General features: G+C 32.8%; 6 protein-coding genes and 1 long non-coding RNA gene across 12 annotated transcripts; 4 read left to right on the top strand and 3 right to left on the bottom strand.

The window, feature by feature from the left end:
* Window positions 1–67: 67 nt before the first annotated feature.
* Window positions 68–3,896, top strand: LOC108735745 (dipeptidyl peptidase 9). 2 transcript variants are annotated; one of them, XM_018467877.2, is made up of 9 exons: window positions 68–553; window positions 620–755; window positions 817–1,093; window positions 1,156–1,435; window positions 1,494–2,049; window positions 2,114–2,419; window positions 2,471–2,693; window positions 2,757–2,949; window positions 3,027–3,896. In XM_018467877.2, exons 1-9 carry the CDS (start codon window positions 321–323, stop codon window positions 3,229–3,231), a joined length of 2,409 nt encoding a protein of 802 aa, XP_018323379.1. In that variant the 5' UTR covers window positions 68–320; the 3' UTR covers window positions 3,232–3,896. The 2 variants fall into 2 exon arrangements, with proteins under 2 accessions (XP_018323379.1, XP_025834995.1); XM_025979210.1 differs by having other exon boundaries at window positions 68–755.
* A 111-nt stretch (window positions 3,897–4,007) lies between these two features.
* On the bottom strand, window positions 4,008–4,647 carry LOC108735734 (39S ribosomal protein L51, mitochondrial). The gene has a single exon (XM_018467842.2). The coding sequence runs from the start codon at window positions 4,517–4,519 to the stop codon at window positions 4,043–4,045; it is 477 nt and encodes a 158-aa protein (XP_018323344.2). The 5' UTR covers window positions 4,520–4,647; the 3' UTR covers window positions 4,008–4,042.
* A 607-nt stretch (window positions 4,648–5,254) lies between these two features.
* On the top strand, window positions 5,255–6,288 carry LOC108735757 (syntaxin-18). Its single transcript, XM_018467894.2, has one exon. It carries the CDS (start codon window positions 5,342–5,344, stop codon window positions 6,263–6,265), a length of 924 nt encoding a protein of 307 aa, XP_018323396.1. The 5' UTR covers window positions 5,255–5,341; the 3' UTR covers window positions 6,266–6,288.
* Window positions 6,289–6,432: 144 nt separating this feature from the next.
* Window positions 6,433–8,426, top strand: LOC108735756 (multiple epidermal growth factor-like domains protein 10). Its single transcript, XM_018467893.1, has 6 exons — window positions 6,433–6,462; window positions 6,543–6,702; window positions 6,767–6,910; window positions 7,281–7,424; window positions 7,479–7,736; window positions 7,798–8,426. Exons 2-6 carry the CDS (start codon window positions 6,618–6,620, stop codon window positions 8,154–8,156), a joined length of 990 nt encoding a protein of 329 aa, XP_018323395.1. The 5' UTR covers window positions 6,433–6,462; window positions 6,543–6,617; the 3' UTR covers window positions 8,157–8,426.
* A 602-nt stretch (window positions 8,427–9,028) lies between these two features.
* Window positions 9,029–9,729, bottom strand: LOC112905887. 2 transcript variants are annotated; one of them, XR_003232065.1, is made up of 4 exons: window positions 9,472–9,729; window positions 9,262–9,399; window positions 9,096–9,208; window positions 9,029–9,038 (listed from the first exon to the last, which is right to left on the bottom strand). It is a non-coding gene; the product is annotated as an uncharacterized LOC112905887 (long non-coding RNA). The 2 variants fall into 2 exon arrangements; XR_003232064.1 differs by having other exon boundaries at window positions 9,538–9,726.
* Window positions 9,730–9,883: 154 nt separating this feature from the next.
* Window positions 9,884–11,320, top strand: LOC108735752 (iron-sulfur protein NUBPL). 2 transcript variants are annotated; one of them, XM_018467888.2, is made up of 6 exons: window positions 9,884–10,010; window positions 10,064–10,130; window positions 10,184–10,338; window positions 10,482–10,647; window positions 10,702–10,886; window positions 10,954–11,320. In XM_018467888.2, the coding sequence occupies exons 2-6, from the start codon at window positions 10,069–10,071 to the stop codon at window positions 11,292–11,294; spliced, it is 909 nt and encodes a 302-aa protein (XP_018323390.1). In that variant the 5' UTR covers window positions 9,884–10,010; window positions 10,064–10,068; the 3' UTR covers window positions 11,295–11,320. The 2 variants fall into 2 exon arrangements, with proteins under 2 accessions (XP_018323390.1, XP_018323391.1); XM_018467889.2 differs by having other exon boundaries at window positions 9,895–10,130; window positions 10,184–10,326.
* Window positions 11,321–11,350: 30 nt separating this feature from the next.
* Window positions 11,351–14,177, bottom strand: LOC108735751 (probable uridine-cytidine kinase). Of its 3 annotated transcripts, none has more exons than XM_018467885.2 (6): window positions 13,843–14,177; window positions 13,521–13,777; window positions 13,321–13,466; window positions 12,823–12,920; window positions 12,689–12,737; window positions 11,351–11,704 (listed from the first exon to the last, which is right to left on the bottom strand). In XM_018467885.2, the coding sequence occupies exons 1-6, from the start codon at window positions 14,071–14,073 to the stop codon at window positions 11,559–11,561; spliced, it is 927 nt and encodes a 308-aa protein (XP_018323387.1). In that variant the 5' UTR covers window positions 14,074–14,177; the 3' UTR covers window positions 11,351–11,558. The 3 variants fall into 3 exon arrangements, with proteins under 3 accessions (XP_018323387.1, XP_018323389.1, XP_018323388.1); XM_018467887.2 differs by having other exon boundaries at window positions 13,848–14,122; XM_018467886.1 differs by lacking the exon at window positions 11,351–11,704 and adding an exon at window positions 12,045–12,491.
* Window positions 14,178–21,029: the final 6,852 nt, after the last annotated feature.

Raw genomic sequence — 21,029 nt, 5'->3', positions numbered from 1 at the left:
ATATAAAAATTATGAATCACATGCATATCAAATGTATGAACCCACCTTTTGGAAAAAATAAAAATAAATGTAATTTTGGTTTAATAGGTTAGAATAACAAATTTAGTTAAGAAAGTAATTTGAGCAAATAATACTCGTATATATTAATTGCACGCTACTTATCAAAAAGGAATACAAAATTTGAGGCAAAAGAATAAATTTAAATGAAGTCATTCGTCATGTTTTTTTTGAAAAATCACAGATAGTTATTTGATAGCCTTTCAAACAATGAAAGACATTTTCTTAAATTTGAGAAAATTTTGAATTTCAACCCTAAAATTATGGACGTAAAAGAAAAAGACGGGAAACTTTCGTGGTCGGAACTAAAAGGAGTAGTGAATGATCTTCGAAGGCAATTATCTAGCTTGTCTAGCATGATTCCAACATCAGTTTCTTTTAGAACTTTAGCTGATGGCAGAACTAGAATATATTATTTAAGTACCCCACAAAATGCCTGGGAAACAACACTTTTATATTCAGACATACCAAGTAGTTGTCAGTCTACTAGTATGAGGTTACATTCGTATTGTGTTATAGAAGCTAACTTTCCTAGTTTATCATCATCTAATAAATTTTCTAGAGAAGAACAGTTGTTATGGGAAAGAAAACGTTTAACAACGTGGGGTATTACATCGTATGAAATCCATCCTGAATCGGGGAAAATAATTTTTTCAACTACAGGCACTTTATTCCAATGCATTGATAATGGATATTCAGTATGTTGAGCGATTTTGTAGTCAAACACAAATATTTATATATTACAATATATTTATTTAGAATGGACAACTGTTTCCAACAAAATTACGCATGATGTCAGCTGGAGCCAAACTGAACCCTCAAATTTGCCCTTCAAATCCTGATTTAGTAGCATATATTTGTAATTATGATATTTGGGTTGCTCACACTGTATCAGCATGTAATGTACGCTTGACTTATGCTCATAAAGGGGGTAGAAATCTTGCTGATGATCCTCTGTGTGCTGGAGTTCCTTCATATGTAATGCAGGAAGAATTTAATAGGTATCAAGGATACTGGTGGCAACCAACATGTAAAGGTATCACTCTTTTTATTTCCTTTAATAAATATTTTAATTACATATAGTGAATTATTTATTAGATGGAATTTATCGAATATTATATGAAGAAGTGGATGAAGGAGATGTCAAGATATTCTGTTTTCCTTCATCTCAAGGTGATTCTGGAGAAATAGAAGAATTCAGATTTCCAAGAGCGGGTTCTGCAAATTCAAAGTCCTATTTAAAAATGATAGAATTTAAACTAAATGATAATAAGCAAATAGTTGACATTTGTATGTTAGAGTTGCAGTTCTCCCTTTCTATGTTGTTTCCTTGGATGGAATACTTAGTACGAGTCGGATGGGTGCCTGACACGGAATAGTAAGACACTTTTGTTTTCTCCTTTTTTTATTATGTTGTGATTGTTAATTATTTGTAGTATTTGGGTTCAATTGCTAAATCGAAGACAGCAACGCTTAGACCTTGTTCTTTTATCACTGAACAACTTTACAGAAGTGCTTCCCATGTATGATAGTGACGCAAGTAGTATTCATCTGGGAAGTCCTATTGTTCAAGTAATTCTTTCCCAGGAATCTCCCATTTGGATTAATGTTCACGACCTTTTGTATTTTCTACCGTCCGTAGATAATAATGAAATCCAATTTATTTGGGCCTCAGAAGATACTGGTTTTCGTCACCTGTACTTGATCACTTCTCAGATTATGCTATATACTAACGGTATTATGGAAACAATGGAGCCTATGGATTTTGTATTTTTGCAACCAAAAATATCACAGAAAGTAGCTTTGACTTCAGGTGATTGGGAAGTCTTAGGACAGAATTTGTGGGTGAACAATGACAGACAGTTGGTCTACTTTATGGGCTTAAAGGAAACACCTTTAGAAAAACATTTGTATGTGGTTTCACTAAGAAGACCAGGTGAAGTTCGATTACTCACAAGACCAGGTTATTCATACAATATTGATTTTAACGAGGTATTTACATCAAAAAATATATTTTTTCTGTTCCCTTTTTAATTGAAAAGATCGTTTGTTATAGGAATGTACGATAGTGGTTGCGGTATACAGTAATATCGAAAAATTACCTGCTTGTCAGGTATTTAGAGTTGTTCACACTGATTGGACTGTAGATGGTTTATCACTTACGCCAATCGGATATATATTAGAATCCGGCCCATGTGTAAATCCCAGTTTTCTTCCCAAATTATACACTCATGAAGTATCTGGACAAGTTCTCTATGCCATGGTCTTCAAGCCCCATAATTTTGAGCCCCATCAGAAATATCCGACAGTATTAAACGTCTATGGGGGTCCCGAAGTTCAACTTGTTTCAAATACATTCAAAGTAAGAAATTGATTAACTAATAAATAATGCCTCTTACAAATAAATTTATAGGGAATGAGGCAACTAAGGATGCATATGCTAGCTGCGAGAGGATATTGCGTGATTGCAATTGATTCACGGGGGTCTCAACATAGAGGGTTGATATTTGAAAGCCACTTAAAAGGTCGGATGGGCACTGTGGAACTTCAGGACCAGGTAGAAGTTTTGAAATGGCTCATCGATAGTTTAGGATATATCGACACAAATCGAGTAGCAATTCATGGGTGGTCATACGGTAAACATATATGTTCTTATTTTTGTTCAATATTTACGTTTTGGTTATTTTTAACTTAATTAGGTGGGTATCTGAGTTTGATGGGTCTAGTGCATTATCCAGAAATGTTTAAAGTAGCGGTCGCAGGAGCTCCTGTAACAAATTGGAATCTATATGATACAGGATATACAGAAAGATATATGGATCTACCGGAGCACAATCCTCAAGGATACATTGAAGGATCTGTATTGAATCATGTCAATAAATTTCCAGATGAGTAAGTTTTATGTTTTGGTGTTGCATATGTTTTGTTTTAATTAATTGAATTTATTAATTTTGTTAATTTTATTATAGAGAGAATCGTTTACTAATAATTCACGGATTAATGGATGAAAACGTTCATTTTTATCATACAAGTCAGTTAATAAATTGTTTGATAAAGGCAGGAAAGCCGTATCAGTTACAAATATACCCTAATGAAAGGCATTCTCTCAGACATTTGGACGCAAGTAAACATTATGAGACTACGTTGCTTTCGTTTTTGCAAAATAATTTGTAGTTATTGAAAATTAAAGAAAACAAAAATATCAGCTATGTAATTAAAACGATCAAAGTAAATACTAATAATAATTTTAATAAATGGAGACTTCGTGGCAGTAATAGTAACTTGAGTACTGTAAGAATGCCTTTTGAATTGGAGCTGTGCTGTAATTTTTTTAAAATTACGAAACTAGTAAAATGTAATTTGATATGGGGTGATGGTTATCTAAATTATAAAAGGAAACGTAACAAGCAACAAATACTTCTTGTTTTATCATTTCTTTATCGCACCTTTTTTCTCAATGCCTTAAATTACAAAATTTAACTCATTTCAATTTATCGAAAAAAAATGTAAGTGTAAATGACAAGAAATTTTATGGAATTTAAAATCTTGGTAAATTCTTGCTGCTTGTAACTGTCCTTACCAGTAAACTCGGAATTTAAAATTATTGATATTGTCACGAATATAAAGCAACATGAATTTCTACTTTCAAAAGTGTAGTTAATTTGTTTAAAAATGTTATAAAATCATTTTAAAGAGAATGACGTGTGTATATTAGCTGTAAATGTAATTTTTAACAAAATGAATTTTTGAATTAGTTATTTATTTGTATTATATGATCTCCACTGATGAATATATTCTAAAAATTACCAAGTTTTTGTGCGGTAATTGGAAAGTGTTAATTGTCTGGGTTTTTTAAAATCTCTTTACCAAGATAATTTTTTAAGTAAAATTAAATCCAAGTTTAAGAAATAAAAATTTTACATTCATGTGATAATTTTATTAATTATATATTTCAATAACATTGTAATGATATAAGCTTATTTTATTATTTATCCAAACCAGTTTTAGTTTTTCTATTTAAATAACAGTATAAATACTTTATTCGCTTGGTTAAATTTTTCCAATTAGTTGGACGAACTATAGGATATGCTGATTTAACAAATATTTTACGTTTTCTCAATAAAACTTGATATTCATTTCCCTTTACACCTCTAAGCCACGAGGGCAAATTGTAGAGTATTCGGGTGGGATGCAAACGTTCATTTCCTAAGATATCTATGTAATCGTTTTGTCCAAAAAGGGCCTTTTTTTCAGACCATGCATTTTTGGGCCTGTACGTAGGCATGGGTAATTTTTTTGCACCAACCACCCGTGGTAATAAACCGCCTTGTAAAATTGGATCGTCGTACCCATATCTTCGTATTAAAGGTCCTTTTGCTATTTTATCTGCATGATATCTAAACCTTATCTGAGTATATTGGCAATATGAAGCGGTACTTTTAAGTAAATTAAGTAATACCATTTCAGTAACAGAAAATTTGTAAATATACCTCACACTATTTTTGTACAATTTACAATCCGTCCATTAGGTTAAAAACTTAGACATCATAGATAATAGATATACAAAGGGTAACATGAACAACATAGATAGACAAGTTAACATTTGATTGTAATCTATAGATTAATTGGAATCATAGATTACATACATATATTTTCTAATCTATGATTATAATATGTTGTTACTGTTATAAGTATTATATATCCATGTAAATCCATTGTATATCTGTAATATATGGCAGTAACGTCTGAGTTAAGCGTTACCCTTTGGGTACAGAGAGATGAATATTGTTGGAAACTTCGTTCCATCTCTTTCTTTTGTTCTACCACAATTCTGACCGCTAAGGCATGTCCATTAGTAAACGTCGATGTTTGGGTATCTATTATCTATGGTTACACGTCGATCCCATCGACATTTACTAATGGACATGCCTTACCGGTAAGAATTGTGATACAACAAAAGAAAGAGGCGGAACGAAGTTTCGGACAATATCCATCTCTCTCATGATAGTGCGTGGGCGTGTCATGAAAGAGATAGCAATAGTCCGAAACCGTACGCCATTTCCCTCACTTTTCGAGCCAAGAAATTATTACGACATACGGCTAAGGCACGCCATTATTATATGTCTATGGTCGATCCATAAATAAACCCAGATCTATATTCTAGATTGTAGATCTATTATCTATGAATAAACCTAACCTTAATTGTTATAGTAATTGATTGGGATAATATTTATTTAGTAAATAATTGAATATATAAATATAAAGTTTGCTAGTCAACATAAACATGGATTTAACATTACTTTTTAAAGCATGCATTAAAACAGTTAGAACTACGAATAAAATGGTAAATAATGAAGACACTACAAGTACTCTTTTAAAGGTTAAGAAAAAAGACCCTATTTTGAAAACTGCAAGAGATATATTAAAAAAGATTAGAAGTTTAGAGGATTTTTTGCGAGAAAACAAAGCTACTTACTTAAATGTTATAAATTACATTTCAACTTATAAGACTATGAGTGAGACTGATAAGGGGAAAGTAGATAGTACAGCTGAGGAAATTATAAATTATAGTAAAAGCTCCATTAACAGTCTTAGAGATGAAATTCAGAAGAATGTTAAATGTATTCAAAAGCTTGAGCACTACTCCAGTGTAGTACAGTCCCTTGAAAAATATTTAAAAGATGTTTCAAAACTATATGCCGAAGCAAAAGCTATTAGAGTCAAAAGGGTAGTGGAAACTCATAAGATATCAAAGTTAGAACTCGAAAACAATTCTAAAGAACATTTAAATGATATAAAGGATTCAAATAAACATAGTAAATCAATATTAAATGATATTTCTAGTATTAACGGTACTGCAAAAAGTGATGAAGGTAACTTGACCATGGAAGAAATGCAAATGTTTGAATCTGAAAATGATGCATTATTTTTGGAGTTGAATAGTTTATCTGATGAAGTGAAACAAATGGAAACTAAGGTGGTGCATATAGCTGAGTTACAAGAACTTTTCACAGAAAAGGTTCTTCAGCAAGAAATAGATATTGATCGAATTGCTACAACAGTTGTTAGTGCTACAGACAATATGAAATATGCGAATGAACAAATAAGGCAAGCCATTCAAAGAAATGCAGGATTACGAATTTGGCTTTTATTTTTCTTGCTAGTTATGTCTTTCTCCTTACTGTTCTTGGACTGGTACAATGATTAAACTTTTAGTTTAGTTAGTTAAATAAATGGAATATTTTAAAAGGAAGATTTATGCATATAATAAAATGTTTTACTTAAAGAATTGCTTTTTCATTTAAGTAATTCCCATTTATCACATGATGTACTTATCTGTCAAAACTCATTCAATTAGTCACAATCTATCTGTTACACAAGCATACACCAATTTTATATTACAAAGTTTGTAAAGAAATTATCTGATAAAAATATTTGTCAATGTTTTTTCAGTTACACATAGTTAAGCTTTATCTGTATTATAGGATCTGCGATACGTTATCAGTTTGTCTTCCAAATGAGGTCTGCAACTTCTGTTTAAAATAGGTATACACGTTTTAATGTTAACCATGATATTGTTAATATTTTCGATGGTATTTCAACCAGCTATTTTGCAATCGACTTTTGAAGAATTAGCGAGGATAGGTGTTTCTAACAACTTTTTTTAATTCAATGGTTCCATGATGTTATTTTATTTTTAATTTTTTAGAATCCTACCAAAGTTGCTATACAGACAGAGACTGCAAAGAAAACAGTTTTTGTTTCGGAAACGATGACAACATTCCAGGAAGGTGCAAATGCGAAGAACATTTCATAATTAATAGAAATCGGACATTTTACGAATGCCTCGAAAGTAAGCTTTTTATGGAGTCGCTAGTCCGAAGACTAGAGTTGAATACGCACATCAACGTTTACCTCGAACCAATTTTTGTACTCCCCTTTCGCTACAACATCTCACATCCCTAACTATGTATTTAACTTCTAATTTCTAATATGCCCCCCCCATCATCCTATCTCTCCTTTTCCTTATTGATTTTTCCGTTGTATCCTTTATACTCCTCATTAATTCCTAATCTTTTTTATCCTTTCACGTTCCGCTATAACAGCAGATCTCATGCTTTTAGTTTTTTCTGTTTTTTTTCTTTTCCGCCACTCCCAATGTCCGTCTACATTAGCATTAAAACATTAATTTAAAGACAACGCTATCAATTTTATACTTTTAGCTGTTCAAAGCGAAGGATCCGTATGTACTAGGAATTTACAATGTCAGTATACTCTTGGCACTCTTTCAGAATGCATTAGCGATATTTGCGTGTGTCCTGAAGGTACTCATTTAGCTCCAGACAATAAATGTTACAAATCGACAAGTAAGTTGATATCTTGCCGTTTCTGTACAGAAGTAAGATCATAATTTTTTGCAGAGTTAGAGGAAATATGTTTGACCCATTATAACTGTTTATTATCAGACGGAACATACGGCTTTTGTGTAGCTGGTAGGTGTGTCTGTAATTATGGGCAGCATCCATCAACGGATAAAACACGTTGCGTTGAATCGGTTGGCTTAGGTGAAGGCTGCAGCAACGACGATAGTTGCTCAGTCGATTTTGCTGTTTGTTACGGAGTTTGCAAATGTATAGCGGGATTTATAGAGTCACCTGATAACACAGCGTGCTTAAAAGGCAATTAATATACGAATTATTCTTTTATTTCATAGTAAACCTATCATCTGTTTATTTTTAGCTGCCAATACTTTCGGAGATAACTGTACAAAAACAGTTCAATGTAGCGCATACTTAGCAGATACATTTTGTGATCAAGGTTCCTGTGTATGCAGGAATGGATATCATGGTTATGGCAATCGATGCTTTTTAAGTGCAAGGTTGGGTAGCACGTGTACGGATAAAAGACAATGTGCCATAACACCTGAGCTAGAACGCTCTGTAGATTGTATTGAAGGTGTTTGTATCTGCTCTAAAGGATTAAGTTCCGATAACTCATACGGGTGCGTGTTAATTTCAAACGGAAATGTAAAAGAAAAGACCGTTAGACAATTTATATTTATTACAGCCATACTTTTTATTATTATTTTAAATGAGTAGATGTAGATAGATTATTTAAATTGTTACATTAAGACTGATACTATTTTTTGAAAATGCCTAAATGAAGGGATAGTCGTTCGGAAAGATGGGGAAAAAGTTTAGGTTAGGTTGGATATTATTTCCTCAACCTTTCCCTCTGCCCGCGTGACGACTCAAACTAGATGTTACTCTGTAATTGGACTTGTATTTATCAGATAAGTGTACTCTCGTTTCATAATTAAATAAAAAATGGTAATTGTCTAGTTTAGCAGTCACACCAATTACGCTGAATTTTTAGTATGTTGTAGAAGTGATTATGCTGATCAGTTTCATAATAACGGAAATCATAATGAAACATAGTTTTCGAATGTCGAAAAACATGTGGTGGCCTATGATGTATAAAATTGGCAGTAACACGCCTAGACTAGGTAAATAGATGTAAAACTCTCGAGATTTGGACGATAGTAGTGACATCTAAGTTTACCCCACATTAGTAGACGATACTTGCAATATATATATAAATGGTATTGGCAAAGAAAACTTCGAATTTCACTGCCATCTATACATCAAACTATGAAGCGTAACCAAAGGCGCGCATTTCAAAATTACACCAAATTTTATTTTTTTTTGTTTTAAATGGAAATTGAAAAAAAAAAAAAAAAATAAAATTAACAAATTTAATAACAAAGTATAAATGCAGTAATAAATATAATTAGCACAATATACGAGTAAATAGCAAACATCAATTAATTAAAATATAGATACTAATACAGGTATATTTGTATGAACAAAGAAATTGTTCTTTACCTAATTTAGTACTGCTTCCTGCTTCTACAGGGGGTGCTAACGATTCAGAAACTGCAGAAATACTAGCTTCTGTATTGTCCATTGGGAGTGTACTTTCTATAACAAATAATTATATATGTTTTGGATATTTGAAACTGTTATCTGCATAACTACCTGCAGTTGAAACAATTCTTCTTTTCCCGTCATATGTTTTCACTGGATGCAGTACTTTTTCATCTTTTAATGGGGCAATTCCGTCTGCTTCTATTCCTCTACCAGAAGAAGTTCTACAAAACATTTTTTTTTAGAACTTAAGTTTCACAACAACAAATTACAATACCTGCCACTTTCGTTGAAACCGCTGTTACTTCAGGAAAATGGAAAGCGGCTTCTTGACCTTTAACTCCTGCAGGAGCTGTATAATCTATTTCAAATTAATTTGACCCCGTAATAGTGTAGACTGTACATCACGGTTTTTCTGTGTTGGGCAGAAAACATCCTTTCTTTACTTATTGTAAAGCATGATTGAAGTACTTAATATATTACTTACTTTCAGGATAGGTAAAAGTACTTTTCTCAAAAATTTTAAAACATTACAAGTTGTGAAACTACTCACTATTGCTCAATAACGCCACAACTACTGGGGAATTCCTCCGATAATCGCAACCGCCGTCGCATCATCTGTTGTCGTTTCAGTAAAATGTATGTCGCCTACTATGTCGGTAATGTCGATTTTGGCAATTTAAAAAATTTAAAAACTTACGTGGGGTAAACTTAGGTGTCGCTCGCGCTCGACATTTCATACCCTGCTGTGGGTGCATTGATGTTAAGAATATATTTCTGTGTGTATATTTTATATAACTAGTTAGAGAATGCGCAGCTTATTCTCTATGTCTATGGTTATAACATTAACACATAAAAAAACCTATTCCATTTTTATAATCGTAAATGATTCTAATCCTAACCTTACCAAAGTTATGTTCAGTTGTTTCATTGAATCAACTTTGCCTGGCTTGTCTATGAATTTAACTTTGGAAAAAGGGAAAAACAGTATTTATAACCGTATAATCACATATAATAGTTTTTAAGGTAAAAATGAAACAATTTACTTATTTGGTTTAAAAAGAATATATTGACTTCAGTTATAATGGAACTAATCAAAACCAATCGCTTACAATTGGTAAAATGTTTTCGTTCTCTATATTCAAGGTAAAAGTAGTAATACTCGTAATTAAGGTCAATTTTATTTTATATATTATCAGTTTTTCTTCAGCTGGCTCAAACCAAACAAAAGAAGATATCAGAAAAGCTAATTTACTGGCACGTGGGCTTCCCAAAGTAAAGCCTATTCCTGGAGTAAAAGAAATAATTTTGGTTTCTTCAGGAAAAGGGGGTGTTGGAAAAAGTACAGTTGCTGGTATATACTTCTTAATTTTAAAACAATTATAGTCGATTGGTGGTCGTGCCAATACAATCTATTTCAGTATAGTTTCTTATTGAAGGGGAAGATTTATTTTATTTCAAATTGCTAGTCATTAATTATTTAATAAATGTTTCTAGTTAATTTAGCTGCAGTTTTAAAACTTATTTTTCCACACAAACACATTGGATTATTAGATACTGATGTGTTTGGACCATCAGTACCATTAATGATGAATTTACATGATACTCCTGTTTTAAATAAAGATAATATGATGTTACCACTTACGAATCATGGAATAAAGTGGTATTACACACTGGATCATTCAATTTAAGGAATACTTTTTTATTTCTTTTTTAGTATGTCGATGGGTTTCCTGATTCCAGAGGATTCCTCTGTTGTTTGGAGAGGCTTAATGGTAATGCAGGCATTAAATAAATTAATGTGGCAAGTACACTGGGGTACTATTGATTACCTAATTGTCGATACACCACCAGGTACAGGAGACACCCATTTATCACTTATTCAAAATATTCCCATATCAGGTATCTATTTATTTAAAGAAAAAGAACTTGCAGAAATAAAACGTGATTTATTATTAAAATACTTCAGGTGTTATATTAATAACAACACCCCAAACAGCTTCCATACAAGTTACAAAGAGAGGTGCATCAATGTTTCAAAAATTAAATATTCCTATAATTGGAATAGTTGAAAACATGAGTTATGTAAAGTGCACTTCTTGTTTGGAAAAAATTAAATTATTTGGAACTGGAACATCAAAATTAAGTGAAGATTTGGGTGCAACTATTTTAGCAAGCTTTCCTTTAAATGATGAAATTAATAAAAGTGTTGATGTGGGGACACCTATTGTGGTATTGAATAAAGATAGTGAAACGACTTTTCAATTTCAAAATTTAGCTGAGAAAATTGTTAAGAATTTAATAATGTAACTTCACCATCATCTCTGTGTTTTTGTATGAATTAGAAAAAAATTAAAATGCAAATAATTATTGTAATTAGCGTTTATTAGATAAAACCAATTAGGACATTACTTAAACTATATTATCACATGCAGACATTCAAGAATCTTTGGTACTTATATTGCATTCAAATTAAAATATGTATCTATTAGGTATGTGTATGGCATCTGATTGTTATAAAAAAAGCCTTTTTTTATTTATTTGTATATGTGCAATTTTTATAATGTTTGTGATTTAGTGCGGACGTTTAACGCTATTTTCTATAGTTCCCAAATTTGTTGCTAATCTTGTAACATTTTCCACTGGTGATGTTTGTTGATCCCTTCTATAACGATTGCTTAGAAATTCACGAATATGTTGCACAATTAGATCAATTGCAACTGTAACAAAAGTATTAAATAATAACTTTACTAATTTGTATTATTATAAACGTACGTTACTGATCGTTATAATCATCGTAACCAATAATAAGTTAGAAACACATTATGCGTCTTAATATGTAGATGTTAATGATATTGGCGCATATTAAATTTATAAATTGGTAATACGTTAAATTTTTTTTAAACAAATGTGATTGTTTTATGTTATCCATTTCATGAAAAGACAAGTGCTTAAAAATTTTTTTTGTACTCGCACGTGTGTACGTGTGTAATACTATCAAGGTATTGTGCAAATTTTAAGGTTTCCGAGAAAATCGTTGACGGTCAAATAAAAAGTAACAATGTTTTAATTTTTATTGTATTGTAAAATATTTGAGTACTCATTGTAGGTACTCATGTATTTATAGTTAAATTAACAAACTGGGATATCAAACAAACATAGCCCGTAATAGGAGAAGCTTTTAAATACTTTACAAAATACAGCAGTTTTATATAAATGCATTTATATGCAGTCTCATTGAACAACCTGATTTTTATATAAGAAATAAATATTTATACGAAATTAAGGAATTTTCACTCATAAAATTAATAGTATTTCATTTGTCCTTTTAAAAAAAAGAATTAGTAATAGGCGTACTTAACGATAGTTAAGTAAATACTTGTTACTTCGGAAGGCTAGAAAGTATACCGTTTTCAAGAAGGAAATCTTTTACAACATTTGCCTTAGCTTTCTCACTGTATCCTTGTAAAATGTCCCAGATGTGATACACTATCAGGTCAATGGCCACTACAACAAACAATAACTAAACGTTAATAATATTTTTAAGAAGTTTCCCTTTTTTTATTTAATTGTTACACTAAGGCAATCAAAATGTTACGACCTGTTTATTATTGGTTACTCTGACTTTTTCGTGCCTCAGAAAGGAATATAACGATCTTAAATTTATAAAGCTACATGCAATTTGTAGTTTTACTGAAACTTACCTGTATTGTCTGCTCCACGAGGAATAATAACATCGGCAAATTTCTTTGTCTGAAAATATTTGGATTATAAGCTTATGATTAGTTTATTAAACAAAGTGCACCTTACTGCTTATTAAGCAGAAAATACTACTTACTGGTGAACAGAATTCTTCAAACGCAGGTTTTACAAAATTGATATATTGATTTAAAACCTGATCTAAATCCCTTCCTCTTTCAGTTATATCACGCATTACTGAAATCAATATCTGCTATTAGTCTACTATTTATTGTTCTTCTGCCTTATAAACAGCACCCAGGGCATGATCTGAACTTGTGCCCCCTTAATTCCATCAAAGAATTTTTTTTAATCAATAAACAAAAAACTGATTTAAATTGTGTAATATTAAATGTCTAAAAAAACAATGCCATTAATTTAATTTGTTTATTTTATGTATATTTTTATGGTTTTCCAAATTTGAACTAGTTTTATTAAGTTTTTCATTTTTACTAATTTCTGCACTCCTGGTATATGCCCATTATTATTGGCGCTGCTCATAAATATATTTTAATAACCATTAGGTCAGTATTTTAATGTTTGCAAATATTTAAGTGAAAGTTAATGGATTATAAAGTAAACAAAAAATTGTAATTACCTCTTCGGGCCAATCTTGTGTCTGAGTCAGTGTCAACAAATAATTTCATATGAAATAAGCTGCGAATAGCTGGAAAATAGAAAACCAATATTCCTTCAAATAAAACAACATCAGCTGGATATATGGTAACAAGGTCATCACGTTTCCTTAAAAATATTAAACATTACAGTTTCATTTAGGGTAAAAATTGTAATACATACAATGTGTGATTCTTATAATCGTAAGTCGGGATTTCACATTTACGACCAGCAAGTATGTCTTTTAATGTATCTTCCATTAGTTTTTCATTAAATGCCGATGGATGGTCAAAATTAAATTGACCTTTTTCTGCTTTTGTGATTTCTGCAGGACTTAGTTCTCTGTAGAAACTATCCTGAGATATACAAACAACTCTTCTTTGTGCATGTTCCATTTCAACTTGACCTAACTTTTCCATTATTTTTTTACAAACTGTGCTCTATAAATAATATATATATCCATAAATAGACTAACCCTCATTAGTTATCAAGAAGCAAAGCATACTTTACCACTTGCAGTGCCTCCTGCAACACCTATTAGGAATGGTACTTTTCCTTGAGAACAGTTGATCCTGCTTATGAATTTTGATGTGTTACTCATGTTTCGACACTTTAATGTAATATAATCTTGCTTATACAATAATAATTGCACGTTTATTTGTAGTACTTTAGGTATTCTTATCAACATAGGCTTGTAAAATGTTTGGTTAAGTATGTTTGTTGGTGGGTTTATCATACGTCGATGGATTTATCGCATAGGTTTATCCTTTATTATTTTATTATGGGGCTGTGATTGGTCCTGCATTCTGTGGCTAAATCTTATCTATGGACTAAATCAATAATATGTTCTTTTATCTTTTATCTATGCCTATGATAATATCATGATAATAACCATATAATAATGATAGTAACTATTTTTCTACGTATGTAGTTCCACAGTCCCATGTGATTCTTCAATCATCATTAGAATTATGTTCTTTGTTTCTTTTAAGTGTTTTGTAAACCATTCAATTTAAAACGACTTAAAATAAGGAATGCTTCTATTTGCAATAAGGTACATTTTATTTTTTTGAATGAACACTAAATTTTTTAATGAAAGTTACTAATTGTACTGATTATTTATTTCTGCTAGAATAAATTTTACTAAAAATGTTTAGGTAGGGTCAGAGAGTAGGGTATATTAAAACGTTCTTAAAACTCAGACAGCAATTACAGGTTTCTGGGATCATATTCTATATACCAAATTGATTCACTTGCCTATGAGAGGGCGTCAAAAGTAGCAAAACAACTAAAACGACCCGATTTTTTCGTATTTCATTGATTACTCAAAAGGCTGCTTCATATGATTCCATAGAGTAATAGAATCAGGATTTGGCCGAAAAGTAACTGACACCACCAAAAAAAATTGCTTGTTGTAAAGGTCGAAAATATAAGATCGTTTTTCGTTCATCATTATCATAAGGTCGTCAGTCCTAAGACTGGTTGGACACGTACCTCCACTCTTTCCTATCCTGAGCTAAATTTTGCATTTCCCTAAAAGTAGAACAACCCACATCCTTAACTATTTGCGAATAGTAATCTAACCTAGGTCTACCTCTACCCCTCCTAACTCCTGTTTCTGCCTCTAATATTCTTTGACTAGACCTTCATGCCTGAGAAGGTGTCCTACCAACTTATCTCGCCTATTTTTTATTGACTTCCATAGAGTCCTCTGTTTTCCTATTCTTTCTAGTACCTCTTCATTTCTAACCTTTTCTACCCACGTTATCCTCATCATTCGCCTATAACACCACATTTTGAAGGCTTCTAACTTTTTCTGCCGCGCCCACTGTCCATGTTTCCCACCCTTACAACGCCGCGCTCCAACCATACACCTTTAACAATCTTTTTGGAATTTCTAAATTAACCGTTTGCGAGCATAGAAGTGACTTCTTTTTATTAAAGGCGACACGACCCTGCGTTATCCTCTGCTTTATATCCCTACTACTCCTTCCGTCCTGACTTATCTGACTTCCTAGATATCTAAAATCAGCCACTTGTTCTAATTTTTCGTTTCCTATCTTTATATTCGCTCTTTCCCTACTGTTTCTTCCCTTGCATACTAGTATTTTAGTTTTACTTTTATTTATTTTCATGCAGTACTGATCTGTCATTACCGCTTCCATTTTATTTAAAGCTATCTCTAGGTCCTCCTTGCTAGACGTTAATACTGCTATATCATATGCAAATCTAAGCATACTAATTTTTTGCCCCTGCATATCTATCCCTACAGTTGTACTGTCTTTAATGATGTTGATGGCGTCTTCGATGTATAGATTAAAAAGTAGCGGTGACAGTGTGCATCCCTGTCTGACTCCCTTCTTAATATTTACTTCTCTACGCTGCATCCCTAGCTCTATAACTGCCTGTTGCTCTTTATACAAACTAAGTATCATTCTTTGTAACTCATCGCTACATTTTTAAGTATATTTAACATCTTGGCCCATTCAACATTGTCAAAAGCTATTTTTTAATGCTACATCGAACCCTTCTCTCATTATGGGATAACCAAGCTCATCTATCTCCACACTATCTTCCTTATCTAATATATCACCTAACTCAGGGCCTGCGTAAAGGTTCTCTAAATATTCTTTCCACCTATCTGCCTTTTCCTCATTTTCTATCAAAATGACCCCTGCCTCGTTTCTTATATTATTACTACTGTACCTCTTTAAAATTCCTTTAAATTGTATTATACGCTTCATCGGTTTTACCTACCTACTTCAAACTTTTCTTCTACTTCTTTACACATCCTATCAATCCACTGTTCCTTACCTGCCCTAATTATTTCCCACTTTATAGCTTTATATCTTTTTTGCCCTTCTTCGTCTGTCCTGTTTTTGTATTTTTAGCTTTTCTAAGTCGAGACGTCTCCTACCTTTCCTCCTTTTCAGAATTATCAATTTAAGGTTGGTCTTCATACCTACTAAATTATGATCGCTGTCTATATCTGCTCCTGGATAACTCCTACAGTCCTTCACTTGATTTTTAAATCTTTGCGTAACAAGTATGTAATCTAACTGATATTTCCCTAAATCACCTGGCATCTTCCACGTATAGCGCCTTCTAACGTGATGGTTGAATAAAGTATTCGCGACGGTTAAGTTATGTTTATCGCAAAATTCTATCAGCCTATCTCCCCTATCATTTCTATTTCCTAATCCAAAAGAACCTGCTATTGCACCTACTTTACCTTCACCTATTACTGCGTTGAAATCTCCTAAAACTATTAGGTTTTCCTGTCCTTTCACTAAACTTAACACGTCTTCTATATCTGCATAAACTGCTTCTACGTCTTCATCACTGTAAGATTATGTAGGCATGTAGACCTGCACTAATACCGTTCTTACCAGTTTTGAGTTTAATGTAGCTATAACTAACCTATCGCTTTTTTGTAAATAACTTTCTACACTCTGCTCTACTTTCCTATGCATTACAATTCCTACCCCCGAATTACCTTCTACCGATCCTGTATGTATTACTCTAAAATATTACCAGAAGTCTCCAGCTTCGGGCGAACGGACTTCACTAATACCTACTATATCTAATTCTAATCTATCCATCACTACTTTTAAATTGTCTAATTTTCCTACTTGCCTCATTGTCCTAACATTCCACGCTCTGACTAGTGAAATATTGCACCTATCCCTATTGCATTTATTGATGACATCCCCCGAGCTAGTCCCCGCCCGGACATCTTCAATGGCTTTACCCCAGAGGACGCCATCATTTAATTTTTGCGTACTTTGTATTCGGGATCATAATGTGGTGGTTTCCCGTTGCTTTCCACATCGCAGTATTGTGCATCAGAGTGCCATACCGATCTCGTGATCTCTGCCACCCTGAGTACTGAAAGAGCTGCTGCCCTCTTTCAGGGACTTGTCATAGTCTGGTTTCTCTTTAAGAACCCCTCCATTATGGTTGAACCTATGGTCCGGCTCCCTAATCATCGAAACTCATAAGCCGATCCACTCTCTCTAGTTTGTACAAGGTTCAAGTCTCGTCGGATCGGATTTTTCGGTAACAATTTAAAATTATTACTCCATTTTGTTTAAACAATTCGCAAAAGTTAGAAACTCAAGTTTTTTTGAAATGAAAATAGGACTGAAAAATTCTATGATACAATTAGTAAATTTAGTATGCACTTTAGATTTGTCTATGAAAGCACTAATTTGTGATGTAGGGGAGAATGGGGGAATTGCGGTCAGATAAGCACAAAAATGCACACTGCTCAAACCGTATTAACTACTTGTAATCATTGAGTAGACAAACTTAAAAAGCCTGATCCATTAACAGTTACCTTGTATAAACTTATGTTGGACAAACATCACATAATAAATTATTTTGTTATACTTTAAACATTATTAATAGACAACTAAAACTTCATCGTTTGAAATTGAAACGGACATCAAATGTGCAGCCAACAGGTGAGTTCCACCCGCTACTTAACGGATGTACTCAGTGACCACATTTGGTACAACGCTACCAAAAAAAAAAAACTTTTGGGTGTTTGATTCCCACCAGCCATTAATGCTGGTGGGCGGGCAGTCCCTTCGGACTATGCCGGAAGGTAGGGCGGAAGGCCCTCTTCAGCCTGCTTTCAGGAATCGTGGGAATGGGTGGGTGGTGGTTCGGGTGAGAAAGTTGAGACGGACGAAATGAAGATAGAAGAGAATAAAAGATTATCTGTGGAATATTACTGCCTCAGCATTTGCCTAAGTGATCCAAGGAAACCACAGAAAAACTTGGACCAAGGAATTGAATCGGCGTCCTCCCGAACGCTAAGCAATGGTCTGAACCTCTAGGCCATGCCGTTTTGTAACGCTACCATAACTCTCCTTCCTTCCCAAAGTCTGCACAAATGAGGCATTTGTCCTTGTGGGTATTGGCTTCTATGCCGTCCTAATTATCGTCGCACAGCTTTTGCTAATCCACATCATTTTTATAAGAATATTTTTATCATTTTCTTTCTTCTTTTTGTTTAAAATGCTTTCCTCGGTTTTAGTATTACCTTTTCTTTTTTTTGAAGTTTGACATATTTTCGCATTAGCTCTTCCAATTGCTGTTCAATAGAAATGGAAGTCAATATCTCTGAATATTGTAGATGGTAGATGGTACTGACAGAAGAGTATAGAAGGATGTGGTGGGTATAGTAATGTAAAGAGAGTTGGTCGACTGTTTAGCTTTTCAAGAGTGCTAAATGGAATTAGATACATCTTGATGGCTTCTCGAATTAAATTGCCTTATTCTACAAATTTCATGGCCTTTTGTAGACGGTCCATAGTCCAGATTATATAATAACTTAATGTTAATTTTGCTGGCATAAGGTGGCACATGGGGTAATACCGGTCATAATTGTTATTAACCCAACTGTTTTGATCGGTATTTCCCCAAGGTAACTCCTGCCAAAAAAGTAACCTCATAACAAAAGGTTTAAAACTTCAAATCCCTATTTACCGTTTTATGTGTCCATAGCAATAGTTAAAAGAAATATAAACTTTTTAGCCACTTCCACTGATTTAACTTCTCAAGAATATTAGAAGGTATTCGCATAAAAACTTCATGTGCATATTCCTTCGTGGATTGACGATTAATTGTTTTTGCGCATAATAAAGAGTTAATGCGTTCAAATATACTAAAGCAAAATTTAAAGAATGGATAAAAGATAATATATAATTGTTATTTATTAGAGGTATTAATTGTGCAATTAAGTTAAAAATATATTATATTAATACGTTAGTTTTGGGAACTGGTTAAAAGATGATATCATTCAATGGTGACATTACCGGTATTACCATGTACACACCTCTTATAAAAAAATCTTAACTGCCATATTTTCGGATAAAAAAAGTTTCCCTTGCCGGAGATAATACCAATACGATTTTTAACTACAATAACATACAAATAAAAAAATTCAAGACATGCTACTGAAGTGAAACTTCTTTAAGCACAAACACATACCGGGATAGGGTTTAAGGAATTGGTTTAATGGTATTATTTGTACACTATGAATAGGGTAGCCACCTTTTCAGGCTTTATATAACGTATTTTTCGACTAAAAGGTTAAAAAAAAAGTACTCGGCATAAAGATAAGGTATTTAATTTTTTGTTTTTAAAAACATATTTCTTGTTACACCTAGCAGCCAGTAACATATTGCTGTCGCTCTTAAATACATTAATAGCCTCTAAACATGGCAAACAAAGATTTGAGTAAACTAAGAGTTCATTTTTAATTAGTTTTAATGAAGCTTTATTCCTGTCGTCCCGCCACTTTGCGTTCATAACAGAGAATACTCTTTCTGTAAATGCTGAACTGGCCGGAACGGACTGCTAAAGTGACACTACTTTGAACAGATTTGGGAAATCGGGTTGTTCCGTAAATATGGCTTGCCATTTTTCTGTGCAATATTATTGATGTAAAAGTACTCTGAATTTCGAACAATCACTTACAAAATTACGATGTTTACTTAAGACCTTAAATAAAGTATTTTTGCGTACTTTATGTGTCTTGTAAAGTATAACGTACGCACAGTCGAAATAGAGCACAATACTTTATAATAAAGTACGGGTGGCAACCCTAACTATGAATTTAAAATTTACATTATACATGCCAGAGTTGCCTGTAACGAACGTTGCATTGAAGGGTGCTTACGTCTCAAACGATCGCCATTACGAACTCGACCACGTGGCCGAATTAATGGGGGACATCCGTTGCATGATTTCGTTACATAGCAACTCGCATGAAACGAACTTACCCTACCGTGCGTAAAGAAGTTTCACTTCAGAAATGTAGATAAGAATAGTACATTACGTGTCGAGGGAAGAAACAGGGTTTTTTCAGACTGCATTCACATGCAGATGAGATAACCCTGTTTCTTCCCGAGGTACGTATAGTATTTTTGTCATGTTTCTGCGGAAAGCTCGTCATTAAACTGATAGTTGGAGAAATAAGAGTAAATGATTTAGAGGTTAGAAAGACATTGTCATTAAACAACCGATTTCTGCGCATGCCCATAAACTTCAGCGCATGCGATTAAAAGACTAATTTCATTGCCTCCCTACTAAAACATGGCTGAAAAGAGGTCATATCGCCATATCTTCCCTATTTCATAGCACGCAAAACGAGCTTTCCGTGCTAACATGACAAAAAAATATCTATCTTTCCAGAAACATTTATTGGATTAATAAATTGATCCTTAAAATAAATTAGGACCAAATTTGCTTAGGAGTGAGAGTAATTTTTGCCCTCGCATTAATATAATAAAATTAATAAGTATACGTCAAAAATGAGAAGTATACTTACCTCTACAATGGGAATGTTTACATATGAAAATTGTCGGAAATCTTCGATAGGGGAAACTTTCTTCCTCCGAAAATGTTGCAAATATCATTTTTTGATAAACGACAAAAAATAAACTTAAGACACGTACTATTCAAAAAAGAAAATGATTGACGTAGATATTTATCAATCCTTCAAAAAAGTTGGGGAAAATTGTAATTAAGGATAATAACAATTTTCGCATTTGTCATATTTTAAGAAAATTGATGTCATCTTCCTTATTATTAAACTATTTTCAAGTGTATATTAGACATTTAAAGTTAACAGTTCGTAGGAAAAAAATATTAAAAGCTTTGTCATTCAGAATATTGGGG

Source organism: Agrilus planipennis, unplaced genomic scaffold (genome assembly GCF_000699045.2).
Source record: "Agrilus planipennis isolate EAB-ADULT unplaced genomic scaffold, Apla_2.0 scaffold32, whole genome shotgun sequence".
Taxonomy (NCBI): Eukaryota; Metazoa; Arthropoda; class Insecta; order Coleoptera; family Buprestidae; genus Agrilus; species Agrilus planipennis.
Note: the sequence above shows the minus strand (reverse complement) of the source record. Positions and strands in the feature narration are given on the sequence as shown.